Here is a 17,142-nt window from a genome sequence, read left to right as displayed (position 1 = left end):
AGAATTCCTATAAGCTAAATTGACAATATTTAAGAGCGATGTCTAAGAAGAACTCCAATGAGATCTTCTTAGTTTAACAATCAAAAAGATAATGATATATTGAAGCTAATCTAAGACTAAATCTAAAGGCCATTGACGTTTCAATTTTCTAATGCCAAATGGTTGGATAATGTCACCTATTGATGGGTTTGAATGTGATTCTAGTTTACGTTTGTATTTTTCCTTAAATTCTTTGAACGTTAATTGCACCGTTTTCATGTTGAGATCAGTTCTCTGCATTATAGCTATATTTGATCTGTAGGCACATCCCCAGAGCTCAACTCCGCAGGTCCAGATTGATTTAATGATTGATTTATATATCAGCAACTTATTTTCAACAGAGAGCGATATAATTGGTTGATTTTTCACAATATAATTGCTCAAAATCGAATTATACCTTTGTACGCCCTACTTTACCTCATAATTATTAATCGTAATATTATGAACAAAAAAAAGTACGGCAAATTGCAAAAAAGAACTTATGCAATAACTCATACTTTTATATAAAAAATGAAATTAATTGTATTAAAAGAACGATTTGAATTTCTTTATGCTTCCCGGTACAGCACATTTATCAAAATGGTAGGTTCAACGAATTTATTACAGGTGAAAAGTGTAGAAAACAGCGATAAAAAATCCGCCGTAAAAAAACTTCGCTATATCCAGTACATCGTAATTCTTCTCGCGGAGATAATGCATCATCGACGATATTATCTAATTTCCTTCTGACGCGTTTATGAGTCCAGGTAGTACCCAGGTATCTTTCCGGACAGATTTAACAAAATGCGTGATGTAATGCAAAGTTGGAGATGAATAATATAAGTATTCATTTCCCAAGAGGAGCAGTTGAGATTTTACTAACCAAAGTTATTTCTCGTTTTATACGGAAGTTCGTGAGCGGCATAATCAAGCACTCAAATTTCAAGGAGAGAATGAATATCAACTTAATATTTCATAAAGCTTTTTGCATCTTTAGCATATAAATTTTGTTCGCTTCTCTTGGACGTTATAATATATTTCTGCTATCCGATATTGGTGATGGGTGGTAAACTCTTATATACATTTGAGTAATATTCTTAGAATTTGGAAATAAAAATTGAATTTACGATTTCGAAGTATTTGTTGAAAATAATGTAACAGTATTTACTTGATTTGATGACAGCAATTATTATGTTATTGATAAAATAGTAATTTAACACTTTGATAACTAAAAAGTATTTGTCATTTTGTTTTCAAGTAATATTTCGTAGACATAGAACATTAATTTTTTAACTTCCCGTAGGGTAAAATGAATGTGCTGATTAGTTTTTGGCAAAGGCAGGTCTACCCGCTACGGAGATACGAAGCAAAGAGTGCATAAAATTTTATTTCAATTTCTTTTTCGATTTTTTTGTATCGAAAATAATTCAGATTTTAATTTTATTTCTGGCTAAAGTTCTAAAGCTCACTTATATATTTTGAATGAATAATTTTACTTTGTAATTCAGTTTATATAATTTTTTTAAATATTAGACATGGTTACAGTATTAATATTAAACTAATTTATTTGAGAACATTTAATATTCTTCGAACATTTCGTTACGGTACGGGAAGTTCCAGCAATTTGCCTTAAGACACGATGCCATACATCACTAGTTAAAAATTAAAATCAATCTAAGTGTGGAGAGCCACATAATAAATAAATTTCATTATAAGTTAAAAAATCTAATTGAGTAAGTCATTTTAGAGTTGAGTGATGTTTATGTTTAAAAGCTTATGGAATTTATCAGATTACTTTTGTCAGCTTAAAAAAACGAGTATGATTTTTAATATTGAGTTTTATTTAAAATTATTGATTTCTAATTTATTTAAAATGATTGACTTCTACTTTACTTTTATTAAAATGTACTTAAAAATACAATAATATAATTTAAGCTACAGAAAAAAGAAACTTTAATTAATAGTGTGCATTGTTTATATGTTCTTATTTATGGTTTTTATCATTAATTTGCATTAGTGCATTTTATTTTTATATCATTTCTTTAGAAATTTGTTCAAAATCATATTTTCTATTTATTTACTTATTTTCACAGTGAAATTACAACTTCAAAATTTATAAGTTTAAATTGGGTACTTAAAAAATTAAAACGAAAGAAAAAGTTTAAAATAAAAATATGTGAAAAAGTTTAAGATAAACAAGGGTTATAAAAATTAAAAATTAAATAAAAAATATAGAGTTTATTTTTACAAAAATGTGTTTTTCTACTCTTTTTCTATAACTTGTCAACTGCCCCTTTTTACCCCATAGGCGCGGTAAATTGGAACAGCAAGAAAGCGAACAGATCCAGTGTCTTAATTTTAATTTTGAAGGGATTTTACAAGATAATAGCTACATTATTAAACCACTGCAAGATATAAAAGTGCATCTTTTACAGAGAATACTGTATATAACCTTGATCTCGTATTTCGTCAGAAATATTTATCAGCAAAGTTGGAATAACTATTTATTTGATTTATCTCTTGTAAAATACCTTTCTTTATCTAATTTTATATTTTCATTTACTATTTTCTCATTGTTTACACCTATGCCATTGTGAAGATATAGGATTCCTTTTTACCCCAAACTCATGTTAGCTATTATAGAGATTATATAATAAAAACTATTGAGTCTAAATTAAAAATAACAATATATCTTATAAAACAATTAAACAATGTATACTTAAAAATTATGTTAAGGTCTCGTAAACTAAACAACAGTGCCAGAAAAACTAACAACGAAAGAAAATATTTTTGTTATGGATTTTCAAATATTGTCGTCTCTTGATAACAACGTGTTAAGAATCAAGGTGCTGGCTGTTAAAAATATAATGTTAAAAAATTCTCAACTTGACTTGTTTTGAGAGATATCGAGATTTCGTGAACCTTTTCACCCATGGATCCTTCAACTACCCTACATATACGAAAATAACCGTTACTTATAAAACAGCATATAAAAATAATTGTGTGTATATCTGTATATACAACTAATATTTATTAAAATTTAATATTTATTAAAATCACTGTGATTTGTTCGAAAAGATATTATCGAGAGAATATGTATGTAAAGATATTGAAAAAAAATCCTTTACTGGCTTTAAATTCTTTGACAATATATTATCAATTGTACTGCTAACCTGTCTTCGTCGTATCCTCTTCCGCGCCGTTTGAAATATCCTCCAATACAATATCAGTATGACTAGAAGCGGCAAATAAAACGATGATATCGTCGCAAACACCTGATATCCGACGTCTTGGCTGATTAGACATTTCAAATCCTCGGATATCCTGCGCTGCCAATCGGGATCCTTCCAGCCGAGCATCGGTGCCACGCACACCAGGAAGGACACGCTCCACACGGCCAGGATCATCAGCATTATACGACGCTTTGTCCTTTGATGGATGTAGTCGATGTTCGTCACAGCCCAATATCTGGAATTAACATTATTGAAAGATTAATTATTAACTTCCCGAAGGAGAAGTTTATGTTTTCATAAAAAAATCCAATTCGCTAATTTTATGTTTTCTCGATGTTTCAAGCCATTCTGAATCGAATGAGTCCAAATTTGGAAAAAGTATGTGTGGGTGCGTGCGTGTGTGTGAACAGATTTTTTGCCGTAAATCGACGTTTTCTCAAAAATGGTTGGACCGATTTCAAAAATTTAAAAGCCATTCGATGTATTTCGATGAGGACTAGCGTTTCAGAGTTTTGTGTGACGTTCGGCCGAGCCGTTTCTTTGTAAATCGCAAAAAAGTGAAAAAATTTTCGTCCACGTTTTAGCCCGCAATTCTTAATAGATTTTGAAAATTCAAAAACCGTTCGAAAGATATTGGTTGGGAATCGTGCTGATTAGTTTCTGGTAAAAATCGGCCGGGCCGTTTTCTTGTAATAAAGTTTTTTTGAAAAAAAATTTCGACGATTTTTTATATTATTTTTTGGACGGTAGATACCATAGTCTTCTAGATCATACTAAAATATTACGGCCCTACGACAACTGGTTCAGCTTTAAAAATTCGTCAAAGTTTGAAAAAATTGGTATCGTTTTTTTGGCATTTGTCAAAATTAGACCTTTGATCGAGGTTTTCTCAAAAATGCCTGAAATGATTTCAGAAATTTAAAAGCCATTTGATGTATCTCAATGAGGACTATCGTTTGTCAGTTTTGTGAGACGATCTGCCAAGCCGTTTCTTTGCAATTTGAAAAAAAGTGTTAAACTTTTCGTCCACATTTAAGCTCATCCTACCGAACCGATTAAAAAAAATCAAAAACTGTTCGAAAGATATTAGTTGGGAATAGTACTGATTAGTTTTAGGTGAAAATCTACCGAGCCGTTTTCTTGTAATTAACTGTTGAAAAAAAATTTAAGCCGATGTTCATGGAACTTTTTTTGGCGATATACATCATGGTCTTATAGAACTTACTGTAATATTACGGCCTTACGACAAGTAGTTTAATTTTGAAAATTCGTCAAACTTTGCTAAAATTATCATTTTTTTAAAGTAGGATTGATGAAGTATATTATTTACACTTTTTTTTTTGATTAAGTCGATTATTTACACATATCGGGAAGTTCATGTAACTTGCCTTAAGGCCAAATACCAAACCAACTAGTTTATTATATTATTATTTAGTATGAGAGTTATTATTAGTTATATTATTATTTTTTTTATTCTATACTTTATTCACAACTGTCCAGTTAAGGACATTTAATAAATTTGGGGAATTTACAATTGTCAGCCATAAAAGGAAATTGTACTCTAAATGGTCATGTTGGAAAAACAATTCAATAGTTGTTTTTCCATTCGTTGTAATATTAACAATATTTTATTAATAATTATATAATCTTAACTATTTACTTATAAAGTAATTTCTTATAAATAATGACTAAATTATTTCTTTTTTTATTAGGATGACAAATCCAGTGGCGCTTTTCCTTTCAACTTTCATCGATAGTTCTCTGTTACTGAGGAGTTTGCTAGTGAATTTGGGTGAGTGATGAGTTTGTTTCTATATTTATGTGTTGTTTTTGTTATTACATCTTTTATGGTAAAGGTATTTGTGTCAAGATAAATTAGCCAGTTTGACATAAATTTTGGTGCTCCTAAGGCAATTTTCAATTTGTTCTGAAATAGATGAATTATTTCTATATTAGTCTTATGAGCATTGCCCCACAATTGTAGTCAATAGCACCAAATTGGTTTGAATAAAGTTTTATATAAAAGTAGCTTATTGCATGAGCTTAGTTTGGACTTAGTCCGTATTAACCAGTAAAGCTTTTTGGTTTTTATCTCAAGCTGTTGCCTCAAGAATTCTGTAAAGTTTCTAAAACTTTTTGTCCACAATTTTGAGTCGATCTTAAAATTTTTAAAATTGTTCGAAGGCTTTTGGTCGGGTTTTTGGTAAAGTTTGATCGGGCCGTTTCATTTTGATGAAATGTTGATAATGATAGATTTTTTAGTCTGCAATAACATACTATTATTATTATTAATATAGGCCTAAAATTAACTATATGATTCACTGAGTCGACACCAGTTATAAAAGAAAGCTATATAATTATAAGAATTATCTCAGCTTATAATTATTGCCGCGTCGCGATACTTGAGCGATTCTAATAAGAATCTTCATACATTATTTGTACATACTAAAATATGTACGATTTCGATCTTACACGGTTTTTGAAACAATTTTTTTAACGAAATTCACTTATTTTGTATTTACATGAAATTATAAACACTAAACTATAATTTTCTTATATATACAATAACATTTTCATTGGTTTACTGTCGAATTACAATACTACAAAATGTAGGTTACAGTTACGAATTCTTAGTAGTGTATGTCTATGATGGAAATATGTATATGAGACGGGAAGCCCCGGTTTTATGATCAAAAATAAATTATGTGTGTATAAGCTAGTTTGTTTGGCATATCAAAATAGAGAGCATCATCGTTTTTAAATCTAGCTTTTAATTATTGTTTATATACAATTAACAGAGTAAATTTATTCAAGGTGAGCAAATAACAAAATCATTTTTAACCTATATTTTATAAAAAAAATTAGAGTTTTACAATTGCAAAAGACGAAAATAAAAAACTAGTGAGTAAAAAAGGTTATGTCTTTACAAACCAATTTTAATTTTTATCTATGAAGAAAATGCAATATTTAAAATAGTTTTTTTTATTTGCTTTATTATTGAAATTAATTAATTATTCATCATATTAAAAACAGACAAAAAAAAAGCTTTATTATAGTGATTTTCATTTAGCACGGTTTCTCCATATAAAAGTGAACCTGTTGAGTTACAAGGTTTTCCATTCTGTGTAAAACGGGGATAGGTGCACATTCTTAGGTGTTTCGTAGGTAGCTACTGATTACAGTTGACGTCAACGCTTAAATAAAATACATTTTCAGAGCAAGAATTGGATAAAATTAAATGTGTTAAACAAATTAAATTAATTTATACAATTGTAGATTTTATAAGTGGGTATGTTTGAGAGGCATCAATTAGAAATCATATCGATTATTGTTTAGTGAAAGTAAAAATATTTCTTCTTCTTCTCGAAGAAGAAGTTTGTTTTCGCGGAAAAAATACAATTCGCTAATACTATGAGATAAAAATGGCCAGGTGACAAATTTTTGAAACAGTAAAAGACCACATTTCAACAATATTGAATTAGCTAAGAGTTTCACTGAACATAGTCAGATAGTTATTTGTTTGAATGCGTTATTTCTGCATGATTAGTTTGGTTTTTATAATAAAATTGATCAAAATGGACCTTTGTGCCTGGCCCTACCCTATTTCTATTTTTTTTTCATATTACAGGTATTTATATCATACCTTTTCATTTTTTTATTGTTTATTTAATAATGGAAAGTTTTTCCATTGTTATTTCACATAAATTAAAGAAAAATCATAACGTACGATAAACTAAATCTGCTAAGAAATAATTTTTAATCTCTTTCAATATTTATTAGAAAATAAAGTATATTACAGTGAGTGAATTTTTATTATAAATCTTACACCAGGCTTTAAAGATCTAGATTGATTTATGCGTTTAATCAAAATAGTAATTGCAAAAAGAATTTATGGCAAAATTTTAATGCAATATAAGACTATTATTGAATTCTGCAGATATATAGTTTTTATGGTTTTTACCATGAAGATATGAACTCGTAAAATACAAGGTGATAAAAACTGATAATAATGATAATGTAATATCGGTAGCTATATGATCGAACATAAACACACATATTATATGATTATATAATACATTATTAGATGAAAATCTTGTGCGTTGATGCACCACAATTCTAATAATTTTTTATAATAAGAAACTTAAAATTAATTTAAATCATTTTTAACTTGGCGTTAATAGAATAAATTGGCAACAGTCTAATGAAAAAAATAATTAAATTAATCCATAATAAATCATTGCACTTTCTTTTTACATACTTTTTTTTTATAACATTATTTTTTGGTAGAACGCAATATTGGGCTTTTATGTCCAGTAAAATATACAATATAATTTTATTTGTAATTGTTAGATTCTTGGAGAAATAATTCATATTTTTAACAGATAATGCTATTGGCTAACTATTTTTTCTTTGGAGTTTTAAGTGACTAATACATATTTTAATACAAGAGTTTAAAGTTGCATGGTAAAACTACAAGTATCAGTTATCAAGATATTCTCAACGCTTTTGCTAAAAAATCAATATATGATTTTAATAATTATTTAAATAAAATTTAAATTAAAAGCTCGGTAAAGCCGTTTTTCAATTGAGAAGAAGTTCAAAAAGAGGCACTATTTTGAAAACCTAAATAATTGATGCAATTAAATTGAATAATAATACAATTTACCATATAAAATTATATTATATTTTCTCTGCCTAATACAAACTAACTTTAATGTGAGCTCTAAAACAAGCCATTTGCTCGCTAGAACTAAACAAATATATCATTTTGATAATATTAATGTAATAATATATTCAGAGTCAGTACGTATATGTTTCAATTAATTTACATATGCGTTCATATGTACACCTTTGCACCTATCCATTTTCATGTTTACTTATTTATGAAGGTACTAAGATGTTAGTCAGTCTTAATATTTGCAAACTAAGGAACCTTAAAGGGCCTTAGATACGTTGAAGGGTTGCATTTAAGACATTCTCTATCCTCTCAAATTGTTTATTTGCTTGAAAATAACTATGCTTATTATAACCCTTAGTCTAAATGGATGACGTTAAAGGATTCTGAACTATTTATTAAATCAATTTTCTTGCGAGGTTTCAAAATAACTAGGTCTATCTATTTTTATACCGCCTGCTTTAAAAAATAACTTATAACCCAATATATAATATAATATTCTTTTAAATCAATTTTATGCTATCGTTTTTAAAATTAAACTTTCCAATACGGATCCCGACGCGAACGTTACATTAAAAAGTTATTCCGCTCGGCAAAGTTACTTGATATATTCAATTAGTCGCACATTTGCGATTAAAATGTCGGCTATTTGCAAATGAAATTTACAGCTCCTTCCACTGCAACAATAATCTAATTTATTTGCTTTCGAGTGAGGCATATTCGGCGATATCAAATATAGACCGAACCCATCGCAATTAACATTTGGATACTGTGGCCGAGAGCTAATTTTGCCCACCATGAAATTGTCAGAGGCTTTCAATCTGTATGTAATAATACGTAACTTATTCATTTTGATAAAATATGAGTGAAAATAGTTAATTTTTAAAATTTGAACTGATTACTATGATAAGACTGTGGCAATAACACGTTTCAAAAGTTTCTGACCATTTTGGCATACCTAGAAAAATGGATATACGTGTGTGTGGATGTATGTGTGCGGATACAAATTGTAGTCGACGACTTCGGGAACACGGTTCAACCGATTTGAATAATTCAAAAAACATTCGATTCGTATTGATAAGGAGAAGTGCTGATTAGTTTCTGGCGAAAGGAGGTCTAGCCGTTCCGAAGATACAAAAAAGTGCCATAAACGGTAACTCAGTTTTTAAGAGAACGGAGCGTCCGATTTTAATAATTCAAAAAACATTTTACTTGTATTGACAAGATGAAGAACTGATTGAATTTTTGGCAAGGCAGGTCCAGCGGTTATGGACTCTCACTAAAAATAAATTAAAAAAATGTCATTTGGCGGTCAAAAATGTTTATGGGACATCTGTACATATGTACATCAAATAAACGAATAATTTATAGAGATTTTAATAATGTGTACACATTTTATGTAATTTTTATTGGGTTCCGTACCAAGATTTTTAATTACGTTACGGGAAGTTCTAAAAATTTGCCTTAAGGCACGATGCCATGCACCCCTCTAGTTGCGTTTTGATTTCAGTAATCAAAATATTGTATGCATTGCATATATTTGTGTAATATAATATTATTATTTTTTATTCTTTAATATAATGCTACTGAAATTTAGTTTAATATATCAAAATATTAGTTGTAAGTTTTTGCCTACCATTTACTTATATTTAATTAATAAAAATTATTATTTTATAAATTTAAATTGTCATATAATTTTATTTATACAAAAATATTGTTTGGATGGAAATGCATTTTTCTTTATTCTAAAGATTCGGTTTTTCTGTAATATAATTTTACTTAATTTAATAAATTGTTTAGAAATATTAATATATTTGAATCTATCACCTGACATAAATTACTTTTTTTTATTACGATCTATAAATAGTCAGTCAGAAAATGAAACAATTTTACCAGATTATCAGTTAGTTTAAAAATTTAAAGTGATTATATTAAGTTAATCTCAAAGGAATAATATTTTATTTACGCCAAAGAAGAAAATATTTTGATGTAAAATTTGATTGTTTTTTTGTAATATAATATTGCAAAATGTTTAAAAAGTTAATATATTGCAAAATAATTAAATTTTGTTCAATAATAATTTAAGTTAGATTTAAGTAATAAAAGCTATAATATTAAAAATTTCAATTGCAATTTAAAAATTTGCAAAAGATATTACTTTAGGAATTTAAAGTCATTATAAAGATTGAGTACCAAAGATTTCAAACAAAAAATTTCACTAAACTCAATTTTCATTTGATTATTTTAAAGCTCGGATATTAAGTCCAGGTTGATGTTTAATCAGTTTGAATTAAATAATTCTGCCTAGCATTTACTCAAAACAAATTTAATATAATTAATAAAAAATATTGTAGAAAACTACTATGATTACCTTTACATAATAATTGCTGTTTGATTTATTGATTCCCTATGAAGCTTTATTTCACTATTTATCTCATATTTAATACATATCAGCTTCAATAAAATAATACGTTTATTTTTATACAAAAAATGCAGAAGCTACTTGGAGTACGGAAACTAATTCGCTTAAATTTTAATTGAATATTCAAGTAATTTTTAATTCAATAATGATTAATTTTATTGCGGTGGACTAATTTAAAGTTACTATTATAATTGTAATAGTTATTATTATTATTATTAAATTATTGATTATTATTGTTGATTATGTATATGAAGACTTAAGTGTTGTCAATCAGGTTGGAAAACCCTGGAATGCAAATCAGCATAATATTCATAGAGTATCAAATCATAACCAAAGGATCGACTCGTCGGATGCCAGATTCAATAATAACCTCGACAGAAATGCAAACAGGTGCCAGTATACACTAATTGCGAACATTGTGATCCCTCAATATTATATGTTAAATATGCACAGGTGAATATACATATCCAATTGTGGAAATTTTGCATTAGCAATCATTAACTACTGGTATCATGCGGAATTATTCAGCAATCCAAATGTATCTATGATGTGAACAAAATGAAATACTCACAAATTTGAATCTACGAAGGATGCAATTAGGATGTATATGAGAAAAAATAATCCAACAGATTATGGAATTAAAAATCAGTTTGAAGATATTAAAATTCATCCAACGGTATTTTATCTATTAATAAAAATTCATTCTCATGTTAACAAAAAATAGAATATTAGTAAGCTACCTGATTTTGTTTATTTGCTTGAATTACCATGTTTCCGTTATGCTCAATAACCTGACCTCAAGATGGAATTCTCATTAATATCAAATACAATATTTATACTGATCTAATCCATCAAGCCAATTGCTACCTGAGCAGATTTATTATCATCTCTTTTATCCGATAACTTTAAAAATAATATATTATTCTCAATGCTGAATTTTCAAGATCAGCAGAGGGAATCCAATTCAAACATGACTTTGCAAATCTGAAAGGCTTTACTGGAGAAGGTTACTGTAGATGATTATGTGCCGTAATAGACTAAGGAGTGAATTTTTTTTTCTTGAACTAATTATAATACGAAGAACCAAATGTAGATCTTCATTATTCATGTAATTAATCAATTAATTTTGTCCGCACGCGCCTTCTTAGTAACAAATCTTAATTCGAATAATGTTTATAAAAATTATTAATAAATGCAAATATGAATTATATATTACTTATGCCATTTATTTAAGCTTGCTCATGAAATGGCACCTATCAAAAATAAATCAGAAATAATGATTGTGTCTTTCATAGGTAAAATATTTTATTAAAAGAAACTATATTGTTTGTAAATACGTTTCATGCTTGAAATTAATTTTGCAACTCTTCTGATATATTTTTAATTTAAAATTGCATTTTTCAAAAGTGAATTTAAGATCTTTGAAAATTAATTAAATTAGAAATATAACACATGTAATTCAAAAATATATTGCACATTTTACTTTATTATTTATTGAATTATGTGCTGAAATAAATTATTAAATTATTTTTATCAAATTAGCAAATTGACATTAGTTTTATTAATTTATCAGTAAGCTGGGAGAAAAGTAAATTAACTGGTAATGTAAAATTTGTCTACGAAGAAATACTGAAATACTGTCAAATACGTTGAATGAGTCATAAAATTAGATGATACAAGAAAAGCGCGAGTGTCACAACCGTCCTCAAATTGAAGTTTTCTTTATCTGATTAATATTCACGAAAAGAACAAGAAATACATGTCACAACCGTACCCACACAGTTTGGTAATTAACTACTAATGTTCAACTTACAGCAGAATAACAAAGAAGGTAACCTATCTGTATACAAGTAACAGTTACTATTAAAAAAAAAGAACAAAAAAACTTTCTTTTAACTTTTCAAAAGCAATGCAGTCTACAGATGTTAATATAGGACGGTGACTCAAAGCAAAATTGAGAACTTGTTCAAACAAAAATACTTCAACTTTATCCCTTTGGACCCTATCTCAAAATCAGTATAGTTAGCTGTTGTGACGACTGTCACTACCGTTACTCTAAAATTAAAATTTGCTATTCTTTCTGTTGTAATTTTAATTGTGATAAGTTTTTTTATTCAAGATTCTAATACTTTGCAAAGTAGAACAATATAATAATATACCATCATAGAAAGTTAAGTAGTTTTTGAAATATAATATTTAATGTCCACCGTTAAAATTAAATTTGGTTCGGAATATTTTACAAATAATGTTATTAACTGATAATTACATATAAATAATTGGTAAGATCAGCGCGCTAATTATTGAGATTCAATTACTTTTACAAAGAATAATTTGTGTTCAAATCCAAATACATGTTTCTCATAATTTAACTAATAAATTATGATCAAATATAAAATTTCGTAGATATAAATTGTATACTATAAGTTATAGTATTGGCAAAAAAATTGGTAATTTACTATGGTTATAGTCTATAACCATAGTAAATTGCCAATTTTTTATCACTGAGGGATTCCATATTTTCATCAACTACTTCAGGATTTTCTATGTAAAATAACACTATAAATATGCGAGAAGCAGGTGCAGAATATTGTTGTCGAATGAAAAATGTACTCTCTATAAATATGCAATCATGCGCTTATCAGAGACGACTGACATTTCGGCCGGAATGTGTGACGTGTGCGGTAATGAAATCCGGAGTCGCACGAGCTGCGATCCATAGTTGCCACAAACTTCTATTTGCTTTCGATGCACTACCCGAAATTTATACATCATGATTTGGAACATTGCCAAAAGAGACATTGATTCATAAATGACAGCTTGCTTGTACCAATTTTTTGATAAAAAGAGAATTTTTAGTAGTTTGGAATGCAAAAAGATGCATTTTTTCCAAATTACAATAATAACAATTGCACATCATTTAGGTAAATTAATATTTTCTGCATAAAAATTTACCTTTTAAATAAAGTGTTGAATAATGGTAAAGTAATAGTGATAGGTTTGTCATAAATATATCAAAAATTCTTGCTTAGATGTCATAACAACTAATTATTTTCCTTCGTTGTTTACTAATTTCTTACCAGTATATCAACTTTTCCGTAGTATAGGGTAAATTATTATAATCGTCCAAAAATCAAAAATGAAATTTTTTTGCATATCTTTACGTTTCAGCGTTTTCTGAAAATTGAAATAAAAGATGTATGTATGTGTTTTTTTGTATAGCGAAGGAAATGCCTTTATACACCTCAGTGTTTTTTCTGGGTATGTCGGACTCAATACCGCTCTGGTATAATACCGACTAAAACCTCCGCTCCGTTAGGCATTACTTCGTGGGGGGAGGATCTAGAATGTTATAATTCTTAACTTGTCATAATGAATGTTATAATTTTTAAACTTATACTCATCTTTTAAACGGGCGAAGTCCCATTCGTCCTTTCTCTTTCCATTGAACGCTGGTCAATTAGCACCTGTATGTTTGTATGTATGTATGTATGTGTGTGTGTGCATATGTATAGATACAATTTTTCGTCGACGTTTTAGAGGCACGGATTACTTGATTATATTCAAAAGCAATCGATTCCTATTGATAAGGAGACTTGTTGATTAGTTTTTGGCAAAAATCGGTCCTCCCATTTCGAAGATATGATGCAAAGAGTGAAGAAAATGGTAATTGAGTTTTTGAGAGAACAGAGCATCCGATTTGAATGATTCAAAAAACATTCAATTCAAAACAATGAGAAAACATGGTGATTGGGTTTTGGCAAAGACAAGCCCAGCCGTTTCACAGATAAGGAGCAAAAATGTAGAAAATTGCAGTTTTTGAGAGAATTTCCGATTCGAATGATTCCAAAATCTTGTTAAGAAACGATTAGTTTAGAGAGGCAAAAAAACTTTTTTTCAGAAATGAAAAAAAGGGACAAGATTCTTCATTTTAGCTCTACTTCGTTTTGTGTCTACTCTTGAGTTTTGTTTATTTACTTTCCATGTAAACTCATATGAACACCATCGTCCAATTTATAAGCTTTTATATTCTATCTTTAAAATACGAATCGTATATTTTTTAAATGCAATATCTGTTACAACTGCTTTATAATATAAAATCTAGTAACAATAATTAACTATAACATAAATATAAACAAAACTAGTTGGTTTGGTATTTAGCCTTGAGGCAAATTACATGAACTTCCCGATATGTGTAAATAATCGACTTGATCAAAAAAATGTGTAAATAATATACTTCATCAATCCTACTTTAAAAAAAAACGATAATAATTTTAGCAAAGTTTTGACGAATTTTTAAAATTAAACTACTTGTTGTAAGGCCGTAATATTACAGTAAGTTCTATAACACCATGATGTATATCGCCAAAAAAGTTCCATGAAAGAAGGATTAAATTTTTTTTTTCAACAGTTAATTACAAGAAAACGGCTCGGTAGATTTTCACCTAAAATTAATCAGTATCATTCCCAAATGATATCTTTCGAACAGTTTTTGATTTTTCAAAATCGGTTCGGTAGGATGAGCTTAAATGTGGACGAAAATTTAACACTTTTTTTCAACAGTTAATTACAAGAAAACGGCTCGGTAGATTTTCACCTAAAATTAATCAGTATCATTCCCAAATGATATCTTTCGAACAGTTTTTGATTTTTCAAAATCGGTTCGGTAGGATGAGCTTAAATGTGGACGAAAATTTAACACTTTTTTTCAACAGTTAATTACAAGAAAACGGCTCGGTAGATTTTCACCTAAAATTAATCAGTATCATTCCCAAATGATATCTTTCGAACAGTTTTTGATTTTTCAAAATCGGTTCGGTAGGATGAGCTTAAATGTGGACGAAAAGTTTTTTCGAATTACAATGAAACGGCTTGGCAGATCGTTGCACAAAACTGACAAACGATAGTCCTCACCGAAATACATCAAATGGCTTTTAATTTCTAAAATCGGTTCAGGCGTTTTTGAGAAAACGTCGATCAAAAGTCTAATTTTGACAAATGCCAAAAAGACCATACTGATTTTTGCAAACTTTGACTAATTTTTAAAGCTGAACCAGTTGTCGTAGGGCCGTAATATTTTAGTATGACCTAGAAAACTATGGTATCTTTCGTCAAAAAAATAATCATAAAAATCGTCAAAATTTTTTTTTTAAAAACTTTATTACAAGAAAACGGCCCGGCCGATCTTAACCAAAAACTAATCAGCACGATTCCCCAACCAATATCTATCGAACGGTTTTTGAATTTTCAGAATCGATTCAGAATTGCGGGCTAAAACGTGGACGAAAAATTTTCACTTTTCTGCAATTTACAAAGAAACGGCTTGGCCGATCGCCGCACAAAACTCAGAGACGATTGTCCTCATCGAGATACATCAAATGGCTTTTAAATTTTTGAAATCGGTCCAACCGTTTTGGAGAAAACGTCGATTTACGGCAAAAAATCTGTTCACACACACACACACACACATACACACACACACACACACACACACATACTTTTTCCAAATTTGGTCTCATTCGATTCAGAATGGCTCGAAACGTCGAGAAAACATAAAATTAGCGATTCGGATTTTTTGATGAAAACATAAACTTCTCCTTCGGGAAGTTAATAAATGATAGTATACGAATCATAAATTTTACAGTATTAATAATAATATATTTAAAAACATTTCACATTTTTCGAATATTTTATTACAGAACGGGAAATTCCAGCAATTTGCTTTAAGGCTGGATGACATACACCACTAATTTATTGTTGAGATTGTGCAGTTATTTTAGTGACATTTTTGCAGATTTTTTTTTAAGTAGTATATTATAGAATTATATTATAAATATCACACCAACTTTTGTAATAACTTTTTTATATTTCTTCTACTTTTTTGTCACTAAATGATGTTAATAGAAACGTGTGAATTTAATAAATTTGTAATATTTAATTACCAAGTTTTGTAACGGATGTTATAAATGAACCAAATCATGTATAATGTCAAGAAACATTTCAATTTTTTCTGAGTTTTTTAATCGGCGTATAACAAAACAGAGCAACGAATTAAAGCTTAGCACCCAAATATTTATTACATATTTCAGTTAAGTCTCCTGAGGAATATGTTAATATTGAACCTTTATATGAATTTCAGTGAATTCTTGAGGTGCAGACATCCTAGATGACAAGTCATGTCATTAACACAAGATGTTAACATGGATGCATTATAACCCAAAGCTAATTGAATTCCCTGAACGTGTTATCCTCGCACCAAGATATATCCTATCTCCTGAATTAATTATTAATGAATCATATGTGCAATATGTGTAAACATAGATTATTATATTAGTAGCGCGACATACAATCAAGGATCAGCTAAGTATCCTTTATCAGGTTCAATATGTATCACACTTCCGAAAATATTTAAACGACGAAGATTTGTCAAATTATCATTCAAAATTATTATTTAATTATTGAAAATTTTATTAACTTCCCGTAGGGTAAGCAATGGTAATCACAAAAAAAAAATTAAAATTTTTGCATATCTTTACGTTTCAGAGATTTTTGAACGTTTTTTAGCATAATTTTTTAACGTTTTAAGTAACATTTTTTTTAAATTACTTAATTTTTCGTTTCTAATTATTGACGATTTATCAGAAATATGTAATGTAATTTTTTTCATCTTGATTTCTTATTGAAATTTATAAAACTTAAATACACAATTTTTAAAATGTAAATTATAAATTCACTAAGAGTTATGATTGATATTGCGTTGAGTTGTAAGCGCTTATGGTTGCTTCATAAAATATAAT

At 28.4% G+C, this 17,142-nt stretch overlaps 1 protein-coding gene across 1 annotated transcript in view; it reads right to left on the bottom strand.

Annotated features, from left to right (window-relative positions):
• Positions 1 to 2,859: 2,859 nt before the first annotated feature.
• LOC113367007 (5-hydroxytryptamine receptor-like) overlaps positions 2,860 to 17,142 on the bottom strand; it is an 83,075-nt gene continuing 68,792 nt past the window's right edge. The window contains exons 4-5 of the mRNA XM_026608641.1: positions 3,192 to 3,486; positions 2,860 to 2,871 (exon numbers count right to left, since the gene is read on the bottom strand). Of these exons, the coding sequence (XP_026464426.1) occupies positions 2,860 to 2,871; positions 3,192 to 3,486 (307 nt within the window). The remainder of the gene's footprint in view (positions 2,872 to 3,191; positions 3,487 to 17,142) is intronic.

The sequence above is a fragment of the Ctenocephalides felis genome, unplaced genomic scaffold, assembly GCF_003426905.1.
Source record: "Ctenocephalides felis isolate EL2017-DRISC unplaced genomic scaffold, ASM342690v1 CF-g0.4_SCAFFOLD_01170, whole genome shotgun sequence".
NCBI lineage: Eukaryota > Metazoa > Arthropoda > Insecta > Siphonaptera > Pulicidae > Ctenocephalides > Ctenocephalides felis.
This window is presented reverse-complemented; position numbering and strand designations above follow the sequence as displayed.